Source organism: Drosophila takahashii, chromosome 3L (assembly GCF_030179915.1).
Source record: "Drosophila takahashii strain IR98-3 E-12201 chromosome 3L, DtakHiC1v2, whole genome shotgun sequence".
In the NCBI taxonomy this organism is placed as follows: Eukaryota; Metazoa; Arthropoda; class Insecta; order Diptera; family Drosophilidae; genus Drosophila; species Drosophila takahashii.
In genome coordinates this window covers 26,783,288-26,801,097 of record NC_091680.1, presented here as the reverse complement: position 1 = coordinate 26,801,097, position 17,810 = coordinate 26,783,288, and the positions used below count along the sequence as shown (strand labels likewise).

The window sequence follows — 17,810 nt, the reverse complement described above, 5'->3', positions numbered from 1 at the left end:
AACATGTTTTTAAGATAAAAGAAGGCTGCATTACGATCTTTTTAAACTCATTAATTAAGTTTGCAAATACAAAAATACCCCAACTATTGTTGCAATACAAAATCATATTAAAATGTAAATATTTTTGAAAATTATTTCAAATTTCTATAAAACGTTGCATACTGAAAAAAATTTCGAAAATGTTATCGATAGATGTTAGTATAAAAATACATTTCTCAAATCGCAGGTATCGGCGCAAAGAGAGTAATATCCCATCCCTATTTCGAGATAATGCAATATTTTGTATTTACGTGTAAGAATTATGAATCGTTAGAACGGAATCGACAATGATTGTGTTACTGTAAGAATACTCACCTCTTAACTAGCCGATTTACTAATACATTTGATTCGCAGTCTCTGGTTGTTGCTATCACTTGTGCTAGTGGCCGTACTCTCATTTATTTCCCTGAAGCAATGGTTGCTAAGCCGGAAAAAGAAGTTACACACATCCTCTGAAAATGGCATTAACGTTGGCATTTTCCATCCGTACTGTAATGCGGGTGGCGGAGGTGAACGTGTCTTATGGTGCGCCGTAAAGGCCCTGCAGGTAAAATTGGAAAAGCTGAAAAACATACGCACATAAGACGTGTCTTTAAGGGTTCTAACGTTCCACCGATGATCGATGGTTCGATCAATACAGAGTTTATTTTAGCTGTCTTAAATAAATAAGAAGAATGCAGAATTTTTACTATTATTAAAACTCCTATTTATTTATGTACTTTCTTTTTCTATTAAATAAATATAAATATATATTTTTTAAAATTTTGTAAGATTTTTATACCTATTTTTAAAACTTTTAATTTTCGATTCCCCCAGATGCATTTTAAAAAGCCACTTTCTTATTAGTACCTTTTAATATTTTTAACCAAAGTGTAATTATTTCCAAACAAATCATCTGTTTAAATTTTGTTCATACTTGTTATAAGTTTTAATATGCATACAAATGAAATTATATTACTTAAAGGAAAAGTACCACAACGCCAAGGTGGTAATTTACACTGGCGATATAGACGCCTCTCCCAATGCCATACTGCAAAAGGCCAAGAATGTTTTCAACATTGCCGTTGATAGCGACAATGTGAAGTTCGTGTTCCTCAAGCAACGCCACTGGATCGAGGCGAAAAACTATCCCCACTTTACGCTGCTGGGCCAGAGTATTGGATCGATGGTCCTGGGTCTGGAGGCGCTCTGCAAGTTTCCGCCAGACATCTTCATCGACACCATGGGATATGCCTTCACGTTCCCCCTCTTTCGCTATTTGGCCCAGTCCAAAGTGGGCTGCTATGTGCACTATCCGGTTATCAGCACGGATATGCTAAAGAGGGTTCAGCAGCGGCAGATGTCGCACAACAACAAGAAATACGTGGCAAGGAATCCGTTCCTGACCTGGACTAAACTGACCTACTATAGGCTGTTCTCAAGGGTGAGTTTTGGAAATTAATCTTCGCAACGGCACACTTAATTCCCTTATTCTAGATGTACAAGTGGGTTGGTTGCTGCGCCGAGACTATTATGGTCAACTCCTCGTGGACTGAAAATCATATTCTGCAGCTGTGGGAAGTGCCCTTCAAGACCCACCGGGTGTATCCTCCGTGCGAGGTGACCCACCTGAAAAACCTCCAGCACACGGGAAAGGGCGAGGAATTTATCATCCTATCTGTAGGACAATTCCGTCCGGAGAAAGATCACCCCCTCCAACTGCAAGCTGTATACGAACTGCGGACTCTTTTGGCCCACGAGGAGGCTCTTTGGAACAAGATAAAGTTGGTCATTGTGGGCTCCTGTCGCAATGAAGAGGACTATGATCGGTTAAAGAATATGCAAGACCTGACCAAGCACCTATCGCTCGAAAACAATGTTCAATTTAAGGTGAATGTCCCCTACGATGATCTGCTTAAATTGTATCAAGCCGCGAACATTGGAATACACACCATGTGGAATGAGCACTTCGGGATCGGAATAGTTGAATGCATGGCGGCAGGCCTTATAATGGTGGCTCATAGGTCGGGAGGTCCCCTGCTTGACATCGTCGAAACCTCTGAGGGAAGTCAAAACGGATTCCTCGCTACTGACGCAGTGGAATACGCAGAGAATATATTAAATATCATTGTTAACAACGAAGACATGAACGGAATCCGAAGTGCAGCAAGGTAACTTAAATCAGTTCTTGAATTATTACATTTTCATCAATTTGGTTTCGTTTTCAGAGCTTCTGTTGAAAGGTTTTCTGAGCAAGAGTTTGAAAAAAACTTTTTGCGAGCTGTTTCAACATTATTTACAAACGTTTAAAAGAGAATAAATTAATCTGCATCATAAATGACCGAAAAACTCGACAAACTTTTCAACTGTATACATTTATTATATTTTACATAATATTTAGAGCGACGTTATCCGAGCATTATCATATCGCTTTCCTTAAGTTTTATCTAATGAATTTTTAACCAAAGCTTAGGGTGTTTATTTTCTCTTCGACTTCACAGAATCGGCGATAATCTCTGAGATTTGGTACCAAATTCGCAGTCGTATTTTAAAATCATCCTTAGGAGTTTATAATAATGGGAGCTGCCAAAGGAATTAAGAAATTAGCTAATAGTCTTAGTCCCGATCTTTCCTTAAACCCAAAATCATGTTACTAATGGCTTCCAGCTAATGCTTCATAATTTAGTCACTAGGTTAGCTTTAAATTAAAGTCGCATAGAGCAACAGGAAAATCTCAAGGTTGTCTACCTTCTGTCATTCGCCAGCCAGGCTAGCAAGAAGCTCCTCATCGATACCATCGCCCGACGCCATTCCCGCAGTGCTGCTCAGGTTGAGGAGTCCATCGTTGCCAGGCGGGGGAGGAGGTGCCGGCGGCTTGGCTTCGGGCTCCGCCAATCCAGACGAGGTGGCAGAAACTCCCGATATCGAAGATGATGTTCCCGCTGCAGCCAGGTCTCCGCTTCCACTGGGCGTACTGCGTCCGCTGGTTGTGTTGCCACCGCTTGCTCGCTGTGACAGTTTCGGGATCTGAAACTTGTTGTGCAGTCCCTTGATAAAGCCCTCCATGCTGGCTGCCATCGTTGGCGAGGCGTATTGCAGGATGGTCATCATATCGGTGTGGTGATCGAACCGCGGCGGTGGCTGGGACATGGAGCCGCTGAGTGCCGGCGAGACGGCGCCCGAGGATCCGCCGACCCCCGCCGAAGTGGAGCCGGACTTCCGCTGAGCACTGGCGCCACCACTGCTGCCGCTGGCCAAGGCTCCCATGCTGGGACGGCGCCTGGGGGCGTTGTGCTCCTGAAAGGAGTTGGTACTGTTGCTCTTGGTCAGCGGAACTCCCCCGCCAGCGCCCGATCCGCTGAGCTTGCTGCTGAGATTGCCCGAGGAGTTGGCTTTCTGGAAGAGATGCTTGCTCGAGGACGTTCCAGCGATCGCGGCTGCTGCGGTGGCCTTCTTGGAAGCGGGTCCGCTGTTAACGCCTGGCTTAAGTCCGGTGTGCTGCTTCTTCGTGGACCCGGAGGATCCAGCGAAGCTCGTCGCGCCACCGCTGCTGCTCTTCGCCTTCGCTTGGCCAGTGGTGGAGGAACTAGAGCCGGAGCCGGAGCTGGAGCTCTTGCTGCTGCCCGTCTTGTTGATGGTCAGCTTGAGGCCCTCCTGGCTGCTGGGCTTCACCATGTACTCTGTGGAGGCTCCGGCCGGAGTGCTGCCGCCGGCGGAGTCGGTGCCGCCCCCGCTGGTGGCCAAGCAGCTACTAGTTGGCGCTGCTCCCGGCTGTTGCTGCTGCTGCAGCATTGTTGCTGTTGCCAGTGCTGCTGTTGCTACTGCTGCCGCTGCTCCCTGACCCTGACCCACTCCCGCCGAGACTGGAGGCGCCAATGACGCCGCCGATGCCGCTGCTCCCGCTCCCGCTGCCACTGTTGTTGTTGCTGCCAGGATTGTTGGCGCTAAAGCTGCCGTCGACGTCATCAAACTAACCTGACAAAGTAAGCATGTGGTTGTGTGTGTGTTAGGGAGCAAACGAACCAAAAATAAACCAAAAAAGAACCAAAATTATAACAATCAAAGGGGGAACATCACGTGTGGGCAAACAAATAAGTTAAGGATTTCGCAATCAATTTCAGGATCCCACCGAAGAGTGAGAGTGTGGGTGCAGTGTAGGAAAAATACAGATATAGAGAAAGGAAGAGAAAACGAGAGAGGACCCAGTTAGTAATTAGCCTAATAATAAAGTCAGCAGCAAAAGACATTCCCTAGAGAAATCCGAGATTTTAATGGAAATATTTGGAATATGAGCACTGCAAAACTAGTAACTCTAAACTAAAGTGTAATTGGGTTTCGTGGTACAGTTTTCGTACAAGAATAATCGACATTACAGATACAACAATTAGCACAGCCAAAATTGTTTAAACATGAAGCTCAAAAGTCTACCATCCAGAAAAAATACAAACCATCCAGAACTGATAATAACCGGCTCTGTAGGAGGAGGGAAGTGCACTATGTGTAAGCATTGTTTTTCTACATGAAACATGCAGGCAGAGCAGATATACAAAATAAATAGATAAATATATATGCACACGTGCTCAGTGCAGGAAAAGAGGTTAGATCTTGCGATTCGAGGATACCGAGTGTGGAAAAGTCCCCATTACCGTGGAAAGGATTTGGATTAAGTCGAAAATAAAACGGATGCAGCAGTATGTGACAAACAATAGGATAATATATATTTACAAAAATAAGGAAGAGAAAACGAGACACAAACAAAAAATAGTAATAGAAGTAGCAGTAATAATAATTTTCAACTACAGCAGAGGTAGGCGAATTACAAATCGTTTTATAGCTAAGTTAAATACAGCACTCGCATTAGTTTCAAAATTGGATCGCTCTGTTTTGGATTCTGCATTGGTTAGGAGAGTCAACTACGTGTTAGGCTTCCAGTGGGAGATGCTGGGGGTGGGTAGCTGTGGTGTGGAGCACTTATAATGAAAACGGACTTACCGCACCTCCCGCCATGCCCTTGCGCAGGCCACTCAGCTCCAGTCCGGCAGCCCCCGCTCCAGCTCCTGCTCCTGCTCCCACCACCACGGCCGTCCCAGCCGATCCGCCGGCTCCCGACGCAGCCGCATAGTTGCCCAATCCTCCCCCCGCCGCAAGATGCGAGAGACTGGCGACCGACTTCATCTGTTGCTGCTGGGAGGACTTTAAGGCAGCAACTGCAGCCGCCACGCTGGCCGGTGAAATGCCTCCGGCAGATGAGGCAGCTGCAGCCGCTGCAGCTGCCGAGGATGAAGTGGAACTGGAACTGGATGCGGACGAGGATTTCTCCTTCTTTAGGCCCTGGCTGCTGCCGGCGCTTCCGCTGGCGCTTGCTAGCGGTGGAATCGGCGGTGGTGGCGGCGGTGCTCCAACGCTGGCGAATGACCGCACCAGGCCCGGAGTTCCACCAGATCCCGAGGAGGCGGATGATCCCGACGATGTGGCCATCACAGCCGACGAGGACTTATCGGCTTTGGGACTCAGAATAGTGGCGGCTGTGGCTGCACTTTTCAGCGTGGACATACTCGGCTTTCCGGAGGATCCGTGTTTGGGCGAGTGCGTGCCAAACGGAGACTTCGGGCTGTTGGAGGCCGTGTTGTGTTTGGGACTGCTGTAAACGGGCGAGTGCTTCGGGCTGGGACGCGCAGTCGGCACTCCGGCCATCAGACCCTGACCAGCTCCACCTGCCTTGGGCGACGACGAGGGCGAGGAGAACTTTCGCACCACTCCGCCGGACGCAGAAGCATCTCCGCCAGCTGCCGGCGAGTTTTGCCGAGAGTAGATCTTCTCTGGCGGGCCCATGGGCGAATCGTCGCGCTTCTTTTTCCGTTTCTTCTCTTTTTGTGTGTCCGAGGAGCCGCCACTGCTCGAGGACGACATGGAACTGCCGGCGCCACCGCCACTAGACGAAGAGGAGCTGCTGCCGGTGCTGCTCTCGTGGGGACGCTTGGCGGCTGCACTAACGCCAGCCGAAGAAGAGCTGCCCTTCTTGGAAGAATCCTTACCGGGGTCCTTGCCGGTTATTGGGGTGATCGTTATTGTCGTAGGTGCAGCACTGGACGAGGCTGCGGCACTGCCTCCAGCGACAGCAGCCTGGGCGTTCAGTGGAATTATCTCAATGCCACCCGTGCGCTGAACCTCAACGCCAGACAGTCCGCCTGTGGGCCCCGCAGACTTGCCATCCCCTGCGATGGGCGTGATACTGACACAATGCTTCAGATTCGGGGTCTTGTCCTTCCAGATATTCTTGTACTTGTCGGCAATGTCGTGATCGCTCGACTTGACGGCGCCGGAAGAACCAGAGCTGCCGCTGACCGATGCGCCACTGCCGGTTGAACTGCTAGACTGAGGATCCGTTTCACGCTTGAGATTGATCAGTCCCGCGATGGCCGCCGCAGCCGACGTGGAGGCGGCGAAGGCATCCGCCAAAGATCGTGACTTTGCATCCATTTTGAGGTTATTGATGTTGGCAAAGCCACCGCCAGGCAGGCTTCCATCTGGCGGCGCCGCCGCATCCATTGCAAACTGATTGAAGCTATTGCCTCCGCCTGGTGCAATTCCACCGCCCATTCCTCCTCCGATTGCTCCGGAACCAGATGCGCCCGATCCGGGACCAATTGCCCCGTGAAGCTTGAACTCGTGCTCTTCATCCCAACACTTCAGAAGCTTGTAGATGACCATCGGAATGGACACTACTTTGCGGACGGTGCGGGTGAGCTTCTGGGACAGCAGCTCGTATTCATTGCTCAGACAATAGACACTGCATGTGGGCTGACCATCCTCCAGTAAAAAGTCCACCGTGGCCAGTGACTCTTCGTAGGGATGCTGCAGTTCCACTGTGATCTGGTTGAAGGAGACCGCGGTTACCTCGAGTATCACAGTGCTGTCCATGTCTGTCGTTAGAATAGCAGTGTTATTTTGAGTGAATTGAATTTAAACATGCCCAACTCACCATTATACTGCTTCTGCTGCTCCCGAACACAGCTGGCAAGCAGGGTGTAGAAGAGAGCCTGCTTCTTGAGGAACGCCACAATCCGCGGCACCTGGGCGGGCTCAGTGAAGGGCAGCGAGGACACCAGGGTGCCCTGCAGCTTACGATTGTCGGTGAAGAAGTAGCAGTGCGTCTCCTTGGGCAGATTCACATAGAGGCCGCGCTGCGTGTTCTTAATGGCATGCTTGGAGGCCGTCTCCACAATCAGATTAAGCACTGTGGTGGGTGGACTGGGTGGTGTGGCAGTGGCATCAAGCCCAGGCAGTCCGAGCGCCTTCAGAGACTCCAGGCACACGGGCATGGGCTTGTTCAGCCGCAGCACATACGTGGCCGGCATCAGCAGCGAGTTGTTCTGGTTGAGGGGGGCGTAGGTGGGCACCTCCAAGCCCGTCTGGGCGTCGCGGCCCAGGGTAACGGTGGGCAGGGTCTGCAGCTTGTTCGCCGAGGAGCCCTCCAGATTGACGGTGGCACTGAGCCCGTAGCTGCTGCGCATGACCTGATCGATGGTGAAGTCGCCGCTGGCCAGCTTGGGATCAGACTCGGGCAGGTGGAGCGGCGGGCAGAAGTAGGTGAGCTTCATGGGATGGCCACCGCGACGGGGAAGCACAAGACCCACGGCGGAGCTGGTCATCAGGGAGTAGCTGTCGCCGGAGTGGCTCTGGAGATGCAGCTGGTAGAGGCTCTGGATGTCCGTTTCCATGGCCTGCAGCGCCACGAAGGCTTTCTTCTTCACTTTGGGCTCGGCATTCAGCTGGTAAATGGAGGACAAGCCCTCCAGTTGGACCGTGAAGTCGGCGAAGTCGCCGTTCTTCAGGCAGGCCACCAACTCGCTGGACTGCTGCTCAATCTTGCACTCGTGGTGCACCTTGACGTCCGACAGGCTGCCGGCGCTGTCCAGCAGGATCTCCACATAGAACATGTCCGTGGAGATGAAGAGCAGCTGCTGGTCCTCCATGAACTTGAGGCCCAACTGCCGCGAGAGGCTCTCCAGCCGCTCCACAAGGCCGTGGCGCGAGGTGACCTTGATGTAGTGCTGTAGCTTGTCCAGCGCCGACTGCAGCGTGGCCTTGCAAAGCGGGTCCAGCGGGTAGTGCTTCTCGATGAAGTACATTCGCACTGACTTCTTTATCTCTTCGTAGCTCTTCGGCTTGCTCCGGTACTTGGCCCGCAGCTTCTCCATCATCGTCTCCTGCTGGATCTGCTTGTTCTTCTCCTCGATGCTAGGAATATGGCTGCCGAAGCCTGCTCAAATGGTTAGTGGCTCTGCAAAATGTAGCTAATGGGACAAAATTCGGTACTCACCAGTCCCCGCGGCCTTTGGGTTTGTCCCGCTCATACTTCAGTCTTTCTGGGAAAATTGTTTCACTTATTAATGCTCTGGCATGGTCAACCAACAATCGAAGTTGCAGAAGCGTTCGCGACCTTTAACTGGGCGAATAACTCGGATTTTTTCTATAATTACTTCATGGCGAAAAATGTTCACCGCAAACAACAAAATGGCTGTTCTTTTCTTCACGGCGGCTGGAAAACGGTCACTCTTTTCGCCAGCAACATATTTTAGTTCGGTTGGGGTATTCCCTTTATATCTAATTGCCACTGAGACACGTTATATCCACCGTTGATTTCAGTTCGCATCGGTGACATCCGTTATCCTTTTACTTTGGGGGAACTGGAAGAATATTTTTTTTTTTTGTGGTTTAAGTTTCCACGACACCCTTGAATGCCGTGGGATTATTTGGCCACCCTCGTAAACGTGGAAATTGCCAAGTTGTATGGTTTAAAAAATTTGGTTTAAGGCCTGTTAGTTATAAGTTTACTTTAATTTCTTCCAGAAAATTAATTATGTGTTGGTAAGCGTCTATATTTTCGTGTTTTAGGAACTGGTATACGTCTTGGTATTTTTTCAGGGATGGAAAGCGATGTCTGGCAGTGTTGTATTTGGAACAGCTGAAAATGATGTGTGAAGCGTTGTCGAAAACATCGCAACTGTCACATCTGTTGTTATTTACTACGTGCATTTTGTGAAGCGTATAATTGTCAAATGCGTTGCCGCTAAGTAATCTATTAATTATAGGGGGATTCCCTAAACTGTTGAATTGCTGAATTGTTGAATTTTGGTCAGCTGTTAATCAGCTGTTCCATACAAAGTCAACTTTCAGAAATTTCAGCAATTCAACAGCCTCGAGGCTGCTGAAAATGTTGTTGAATTGCTGAAAAGCCAGAGTTGTCACCTTTTTTCAAAAGTCGTGGCAACTCTGTAACATTTTAGTATCATTAGTACGCATTATTTATTTCAAAATCAACTTAGAAAGCATATTTGTGGTTCTTTTTACCTTGGTAACACTTTTAGACAGTAACTAGCAATAATAAATCAAATTGTACATGCTTTAAGTTCCGTGAAACTTTTCAACAAATAACAGCTGTTTGAAAATTCAACAGGAACCATTTTGGGTCGTTCCCTTAGTTGCTGAAATTTTTTGTTGAATTTTCAACAATTCAGCAATTCAACAGTTTAGGGAATCCCCCTTATTTTAATACTGTTTGGTTTTAGCTTGGAGCCTTGGTTGGTGAACCATGGTTTGTTTAGTGTTGTAGGGAAGAGTTCGCAGTAACCCCGCTGTTTTTCCGCAGCAAAGTTGGCGTAGTCCTTCTCCCAGTCGTCCTGTATTAGCCGGTGAGTTTCGGCAGTGGCATCTTTTATACTCCATCATAGTGCTGTGAAAGTTCCTTGGGAGGGGGCATTCTTGGCGGCCTGGTCCACGATTTCATTTTGCGGAATTCCGGTGTGACTGGGTATGTGGTGAATTTCTACTAGACTCAGTTTCTCATTATTGGCAATTTTCTTTTTAATATTGTGGGTTAAAAAGTTGTTATGACTGGCCTTTCGTAATGCTATCGCGCTATTCCTGCTGTCGGTTAGGATGGCTACTCGAGGTATGCCCACCGAGATGACATGGTTGACCGCTTTGTCTATCGCTAGCAGTTCGGCTGACAGAGAGGACAGAATCTTGTTTGTGTAACAACTTTCTAAATGTTTGGAACTGTCTATTAAAAAGGCTGCGCTTGAATGATTTTGAGTAACGGATCCGTCTGTGAAGACAATCTCAAAGCCCCTCCATCTAGGGTCTACCATTTTTTCCTTAAATATTTGCATAATGCTTGTTAAGCCTAGTACTCAGTTCGGCTAAGAGTTTCACTAGTCGAAAAATATTAATCATTTAGTGTGACCGAAGTTTTCGGAGTTCATCCGCAATGCATGTAGCATGGTCTTACTCTCAGCAAACAAATCGACTGGTGCCAATTTTAAAATATTACAAAACGTTGAGCCGACCTGGGTCGCAAGCTTTAAATTCCCTGTTGGAATGGCGATATGTATTGCAGCAACTCCTACAGGCAGTTTTCCAATGGTTTTTGTGGTTTTCCTTCCATTTATACATTGTTATTGGCAAACCGCTTCTGCACAAACACAGCCAAAGATCGATTTTTTTATTCTTTGGGCCGCGGCTAAAGGCGTTCATCGGAATTCATCCGCTAAATCTAGTATTTTTTTGGTATTTCCTTACCATTTCCTTAGCTCAACTGAGTACCGCGGTGAAAAAAGTCCCCGGCTAAAGGCTTTAGCTACCTATTTGCCTCTCGCTTACTCCTATGCTTAGCTTGCAGTTTTCGTCGTACTGAGTACTAGGCTTTAGGTCTATATCACTTTTAGTTTTGGCTGTTCCCTTAAAGAAGTCTAAATCTACCCTTATTTTGCTAGTGCGGATTGGCTCCGGATCACAGATTTTGACCTGGTCTATTATGTGTTTATAGTCCTTGTACGACTTTGCGTAGCTGGTGTTCAGATCGCTATTGGAGAGTAGGATTTCTTTGGCAGGTAACTCGTGTGCAAATACCTTGATCAGCTCTTTAGCTGTTTGAAATCGAATCCTATACTCCGGTGGAAGCTCAGCCGCCATGTGGTATATGATGGGGACTGGAGTGCATTTAATGAGACCTAGTACACGCCTAAGGTTAAGGTTGGTATGCGTTTTAATTTTGTCTGTGGCTGTTTTGGACAATTTGCTAAATGACGAGCATGCATACTCCAGCTTACTTCTCACAAACGCTCTATGTAAGAGAAGACCTTTACTAGGGTTAATTCCAAAGGTGCAACCACTGAGCAACTTTAAGAAGGCACAAGTTTTGTTTGCTGAAGAGACCGCACACTCGATATGGGCGCAAGGTGAGTTATTTGCGGCTACGATTCTTCCTAAATATTTAATCTGATCTACGTCCCTAATTGGTGTGCCATTGTGCAGAACTTCAAGCGGTTGCCTACGCAAATTAAAGTGAATTACCTTGGATTTGGTAGGGTTGAAGGATAGATTTAAGTCACTGCATTCAATTTCAAATTCTGAGATCTTTTCGAACAGTTTATCTCTGGCTCCTGCGAAGGTGGGATCAAAGCATACCAGAAAGAAATCATCCGCATACTGGAACAGCTCACAGTTTTGGTCGTTCAGGGAGTGCAGTTCAGCCGTGTACAGGTTGAAAAGAGTTGGGCTAAGGCAACTACCCTGAGAGACCCCCCTGTTGAGCTCCAGTCGACATCCGCCCTTCACCAAAATTCGCTTTCGAAGAAAGTCAGTTACCCAAGTGATTTGATGGAGGTTGAAGCCGAGACCACGCAGTCAAAAGCCTTTTGGAGGTCAAGGCACGCGGCTACCACCTGAAAGCCCTCAGCCTTTAGAGATTGTATTTTGTTTATAATGTCATTTATGCATAGTGTTGTGGACCTGTATTTTCGAAAAGCATAAGATCTATCAGGTAGCAGCCTGTTTGCCGAAATGTGTTGGTCAAATTGAAGTTTTATGAGCCCCTCTAATACCTTGAATAGGACGCTTAATAAACATATAGGTCTGTAATTGGCTAATTTGGTTGCGTCTGAGTTTCTCTTTGGGATTGGCACTACTTTTATTTCTCTCCCGCATTCTGGGATTTGGCCGGAAAGCCATATAGAATTTAAGAGATTGAACAATTCCGTTTTCTTTGCCTGAGATAGTGCTTGTATCATTCGATATGAAATTTTATCCAGTCCTTTTGCAGAGTCTGGTTTTCTGGAGGCCAAAAATTCTGAAAAGTCGGCGATTTCAAAGGAATTTCGAGTATAGAGCTGCAAAGTATCCGGATCCCTGATAGGACCGCTTGTAACTTCTCTGGTGGACGGGGTATCTTGGATAATTTGCAGGAATTGCTCATCTTCTTCTTCTGACCATGAGTTGCCCGTTCGTTTTAACTGCTTGTATTTTTTCAAATTTTTGATACTTTTCCAGATGGATGGACTTTCTGAAATTTCCTCTACAAAGGCTTGGAAGTTAGACCTTCTCTTGTTTCGGATATAGTCTTGGAGAGTCTTTTCTGCAATTAGTGTTTTACGGGCGTCTTCGAATTTTTTCGTAAGGTAAAACTTCTGCCTAGCAGCATTTCTAAGCCGATATAACTTTTCCCCTTCTTGACTCCACCATTTTTTCGGTTCGTATTTGTTTCTTTTTGTATTTTGATTGTATTTGCCTTGGTAATGGCTTCTAATGAATTGTTAATAGTTTCTAGGCTGGTAAAGTTAACTCCTTCAAAGGCAATAGCCACTTTATTGTCTAGTATTTTGTATGAGTTTGTACTTATGTTGTTAATAATAATTTCTATCGGAAAATGGTTGCTGTTGGTAGTTTTGCATCTGGAGGAACTCCATGAAATGTCAAGATCTCTCGTGTTAGAGAACGTGAGGTCGAGGACTGAGAATTGTGCAGGGCTGACTGAGAAAGTTGGGGAGCCGTCGTTAAGGCATACAAAGCCTGCGTCTAGAGCAGCTCGTTCGACTGTGTGGCCCTTTTGATCGCTACTTGTGCTACCCCATGTTATTGACTTCGAGTTAAAGTCTCCACCGATTATGGTCGGGTTATTTAGAGATGCAGCGTAGTTAAATAGATTTCTAATGCCCTGTTTCAGATTTTGAACTGTGGTTGAGGGGGGAATATATAAACCAAAGATGTTAATATTTTTCTTAAGGTTTAGTGTCTGTATTCCTAAATGTTCTATATTATCTACAGATTTTAGAATTCTAAACTTTATGTTGCATCGTATATAAACACCAACTCCACCATAGCCATCCTCCCTGGGTTTTCCAAAAAAATGGTACTCTGGAATGCTGCAGTCGCTGTTATCCTTAACCCAGATTTCAGAAAGAACCGCTATGTCGATATTGTTGTTTATGAGATGCATGCTTAAGAGATGTTTGTTGTTTAAGTTATTCAAGCTTTGTATGTTTAGTTGTAGAATTTTCATTGTGATGGTATCGGCTGAGAGAGAGATTAAATGGTGTTCGAAATCTGTTGTGCATCTATATCTGCGTTACTTTGGTTTATAAAGTCCCTAATCTCCCCTAGAAAGTGTAATATTGACTCGTTTGTTGTGGAATTATTGTTGCTGATGGTAATGAATTCTGAGATTTTTTTCCCCAGTGTATTTAATTTGTCTATGGCTAGATTCTGGTGCGTTTGTGAGATATTATATGAGCTATTACCCTGCCTTTTGTTTCCCTTCGCTATGTTGGCATATGAATTAATGGAATGAATCGATTTTGCTGATTCCGCTGAGCTGTTAAGTGTACTATTTGCTTGTTGGCTTTCCCAACACGGTGAGGGAAAGGACCGATGGTCCTCTAACACCGGAGCCTCCCTAGAGAATAGAGATGGATACTTTTTGCGCACCTCCTGGATGGTTAAGTTTTCCAAGACCTTTGTTTTTTGAATAGCATACGCTTTTTTTCTGGCTGGACATGTGTGGGAGGTAGCTACGTGTCCCTGTTTGCAATTGGCGCATTCTATTTTGGAACATATAACTTCTACTCCGTGTTCTAGCCCGCATTTAAAGCACTTGTTTTTACCTTTACAGTGCTTGGCAGTGTGACCAAACCTAAAACATCGGTAACAGTGTAAAGTAAATGTACGGCTGAACTTCCACCCTAGCATATAAAAACTTAATCTCTTTTGGGAGTAGTTGTCCTTTAAAATTAATTATTACTCTTCCTGTTGGAACAAGTTCCTTCTTGTTATTTTTATCTTTTCTCATTACTCTGTTTATATCCACAATGGGAATGTCTGATTTTATGTTATGTGTTATTTCTTCTATCGAAAGGTGGATAGGAATGTTAAATATGATGCCGGCTTTACTAATGAAGTGCTTAAAAATTAAAGCGATATATCCTTCCTCAGCTAAATTGGCGTTATTGGCCAACTCATTTGCCCTATCAGCCGAGCTGCACGTGACTTTGCAGCGTCCATAGCCAACCTTGGCGACTTCCTCAATCCCGCCAAAATTCAGCTTGCTCAGGCATGCAGATAGCTGGAATTGATTTATTGCCTTTCTTTCGGCTGAATCGCTTATTTTGTCTATGCAGACAATGAAAGGTCCCTTATCTTCACAATCATATTTATTTTGCGTATTATTATTGAAATTCTTTTCACTCACAGTCTTTTGATTCGGTTTCACTTGGTTGGTTGTTTGGGTGTTTCCTTCTTCTTCTCCTCCTTTATTTTCTGTTCTTTTATTCCTTTGCTTCTTGTCGAGATAGTTGATGCTGCGTAAGTTTTTGGTTTCGGGACCGTACCACTCGGTGGCAGCTTTCCCTTTCCGTTTGAACTCATTTCTGGTCCTTCCACGAAAACTGCTGTTTCCAGGAATCCCAGAAGTTCTGAGAAATTTTACACGATCGGGGTTTTGGCGGCAAAAATGGCTTCCAATGACAGTAGTACCGTACAACCTTCTCGTCTGGCGGCTGAACGCGGAATGTGTGAACTGGAAGAATAATAAGAAAACGTAAACGTTACCCAATTATATTTTTACAATTTTTGACGCATTCGTAAACAGAGTTGCGCTGCGTAGGGACCCCTGGAATCTGCATGCCTATTTCCAATCTTTTAGCTTTTTTAGTTTCTGATATCTCAGCGTTCATACGGACAGACAGACGGACAAGGCTAGATCGACTCGGCTAGTGACCCTGATCGGAAATGCTTTCTTCTAGCTGTTACATACTCTTGCCCGAATACAATATACCCTTTTACTCTACGAGTGACGGGTATAAATAGGAGTTCTATTGTCAAAAACTTAACATGCTTTGATATTTGTATATATAAGTGTGAGCATTGACTAACAAGGAATTAACTTATCCAAAACAAAAGATATACAAAATAAATAATATTAAGAATTTAAGATGGGTCGGAAAGAAAACCGTTTAGTCCGGGAGTATTTCGTGCACAAAATCAAATGCTTTGCAGAATCTGCAACACTTCCCTTAAAGGAAATTTTATAACCAGTTTAGAACGTCATATGAAGACCAAGCATAATGAAATTTGGAAGAAAAATATTTCGAACGGCGACATTGCACTTTCAGAACCAAAAAAGCAGAAAATTGTGTTGCATATGGACGAACAAGAACTTGGTAACAGTAGAAAAAGTTCCATTCTCACTTTTTGTCTCGGAATCTTTTAAAATATTAACCGGACAGATCTTCAGGGGTCTAAATATGCTTTCAGTAACGTCAACCAATATAATGCATTTTATAACGGACGAAGGACAAAATCATTAATTTAACGATTGATTCAGCACAGTTTTATTCAGAAAAAAAACTTAAAGTACTAACCCTCGGAATGATAGAGCTAACCAAAAGGCATACCGGAATAAACCTCAGCCAAACTATTGGAAATGTTCTGCAGGGCTACAATATAGATAAAAAACAGATTTATTGTGTTACCACAGATAATGGCAGAAGTATGGTGAAAACGGTTGAGCTATAAAACCAAGATGAAACGCTTAGTAACGCAGAAGATCTGGAAGACGTTACTGACGAGATACAGCTTCATGACATTACTTTTATTAAATGTGCAGCTCATACTCTACAACTGGCTGTCAAGAATTTTCTTAAATTATCAGACTTTCAAATTGTATTAACAAAATCTCGAGACTTGGCCGAAACATTGAGATGTCCAATTAACAGGTAAATATTATTTTTTTATCCAAAGGTTAGCTTTTTGATACGACCTTTTTTCAGTAATGCAGTAATGCATATTCTTCACAATCTGCCACGGAACTCTGATAGAGGTTAAAGACAGTACAAAGTCCAACACACACTAAGGGCTTGATCAGCTGTTCGAAGTTTGCCGATCTGGCGACGCTATAATTCCCAACCAGTTATAGCGCGGCTTGCATAGTAACCCACTTCGATCGTTGACAAAGACAGCGATTTCACTGCTGATGATTGTAAATGACTACTACATAAAACTTGCATGTACAGTGAAGCCTCTTCGCCCCTTTTTGTGTGTTTGGCATAGAGCTGCAAAAACATCGATGGTAGGCCCCATCGATAGTTTTAATAGTTTGCGGAATTAACCTCGACATTGGGAAAACATTGGGAATCCTTAAAAAAATTAAAAATTTTAATTGTTGAAAATTCAAAACGCAATTAGATTAAATTAAAGTAAGATCTTTTTAATACATATCCATACATATGGATCAGTAATCAGTGATCAATTTTGTCTGCTGAACGCTTGTGATAAATTTCAATGACGTAAAAGTAAAAAACAATGCGCGCGCAATCTGAAAAAAAATGTTGTAAAAATTAAAAATGGCTGAACAATTATAAAGAATTCCACCGAATTGATAGGGGGATTCCCTAAACTGTTGAATTGCTGAATTGTTGAAAATTCAACAAAAAATTTCAGCAACTTAGGGAACGACCCAAAATGGTTCCTGTTGAATTTTCAAACAGCTGTTATTTGTTGAAAAGTTTTACGGAACTTAAAGCATGTAAAATTTAATTTATTATTGCTAGTTACTGTCTAAAAGTGTTACCAAGGTAAAAAGAACCACAAATATGCTTTCTAAGTTGATTTTAAAATAAATAATGCGTACTAATGATACTAAAATGTTACAGAGTTGCCACGACTTTTAAAAAAAGGTGACAACTCTGGCTTTTCAGCAATTCAACAAAATTTTCAGCAGCCTCGAGGGTGTTGAATTGCTGAAATTTCTGAAAGTTGACTTTGTATGGAACAGCTGATTAACAGCTGACCAAAATTCAACAATTCAGCAATTCAACAGTTTAGGGAATCCCATCGATGGTTCCATCGATTTTTTTGCAGCTCTAGTTTGGCATAATGCCGACGTCTTGGACTTCTTGTTTGAGTTTGAGTTTGCTAAAAACTTCTCTATTATTTTTTATCTAAATAATTGTATCTAATATTTACTGTGGGTAGGTATTTGCTTTCAGGCATGAATTTACCTCAGCCAGAAGTTGATACACCAACTAGATGGAGTTCTTCATATAATATGTTGTATAAATTAAAACTTTTTCAAGACTTCCTGGATGTTCACCCAAATAATAAAAACTTGTCATTGCCGGAATGGAGAGAAGTTAACGCACTTGTGGCCGTTCTTGAACCGGTATATATAACAACCAAGAAATTACAAGAAGAACAACTGTATTTCTCAGATTTGTATAAATCCTGGATGGAAATGAAACTGCAAATTCAAACTATGATCAGTTCGGTAAGCTCCTTGCTATCGAACTGCCTGCAAGCTCGTGAAAGGAATTTAATTCAAAACGATCTAAATTTGGCTTCGTTATATTTGGATCCTAGACTTCGCCGACTGTTAAATGTAGATCCTGGCAATTTTAAGGTAGCTAGGAATCATTTGAAACGAATAATTCGTAAAATTTATGGCCTGACTTACGGGG

The 17,810-nt window shown here is 44.4% G+C and overlaps 2 protein-coding genes across 3 annotated transcripts; one reads left to right on the top strand and one right to left on the bottom strand.

Annotated features, from left to right (window-relative positions):
• The first annotated feature begins 223 nt into the window (after positions 1 to 223).
• Alg11 (ALG11 alpha-1,2-mannosyltransferase) lies at positions 224 to 2,349 on the top strand. Its single transcript, XM_017146391.3, has 5 exons — positions 224 to 340; positions 394 to 586; positions 1,004 to 1,462; positions 1,516 to 2,189; positions 2,247 to 2,349. The coding sequence occupies exons 1-5, from the start codon at positions 327 to 329 to the stop codon at positions 2,326 to 2,328; spliced, it is 1,422 nt and encodes a 473-aa protein (XP_017001880.2). The 5' UTR covers positions 224 to 326; the 3' UTR covers positions 2,329 to 2,349.
• A 34-nt stretch (positions 2,350 to 2,383) lies between these two features.
• Positions 2,384 to 8,555, bottom strand: MED1 (Mediator complex subunit 1). Of its 2 annotated transcripts, none has more exons than XM_017146388.3 (4): positions 8,342 to 8,555; positions 7,001 to 8,281; positions 5,011 to 6,941; positions 2,384 to 3,993 (listed from the first exon to the last, which is right to left on the bottom strand). In XM_017146388.3, exons 1-4 carry the CDS (start codon positions 8,373 to 8,375, stop codon positions 2,773 to 2,775), a joined length of 4,467 nt encoding a protein of 1,488 aa, XP_017001877.2. In that variant the 5' UTR covers positions 8,376 to 8,555; the 3' UTR covers positions 2,384 to 2,772. The 2 variants fall into 2 exon arrangements, with proteins under 2 accessions (XP_017001877.2, XP_017001879.2); XM_017146390.3 differs by having other exon boundaries at positions 3,651 to 3,988.
• Between the last annotated feature and the right edge of the window lie 9,255 nt (positions 8,556 to 17,810).

Coding starts and splice junctions, on each gene's coding strand:
- Alg11 (XM_017146391.3), top strand. Junction 1,463..1,515: donor ACTATAGGCTGTTCTCAAGG/GTGAGTTTTGGA, acceptor CCCTTATTCTAG/ATGTACAAGTGGGTTGGTTG. Junction 2,190..2,246: donor GGAATCCGAAGTGCAGCAAG/GTAACTTAAATC, acceptor TTTCGTTTTCAG/AGCTTCTGTTGAAAGGTTTT.
- MED1 (XM_017146388.3), bottom strand. CDS start 8,375: ATGAGCGGGACAAACCCAAAGGCCGCGGGGACTG. Junction 6,942..7,000: donor GCAGCAGAAGCAGTATAATG/GTGAGTTGGGCA, acceptor TTCTAACGACAG/ACATGGACAGCACTGTGATA. Junction 3,994..5,010: donor AGGGCATGGCGGGAGGTGCG/GTAAGTCCGTTT, acceptor TTACTTTGTCAG/GTTAGTTTGATGACGTCGAC.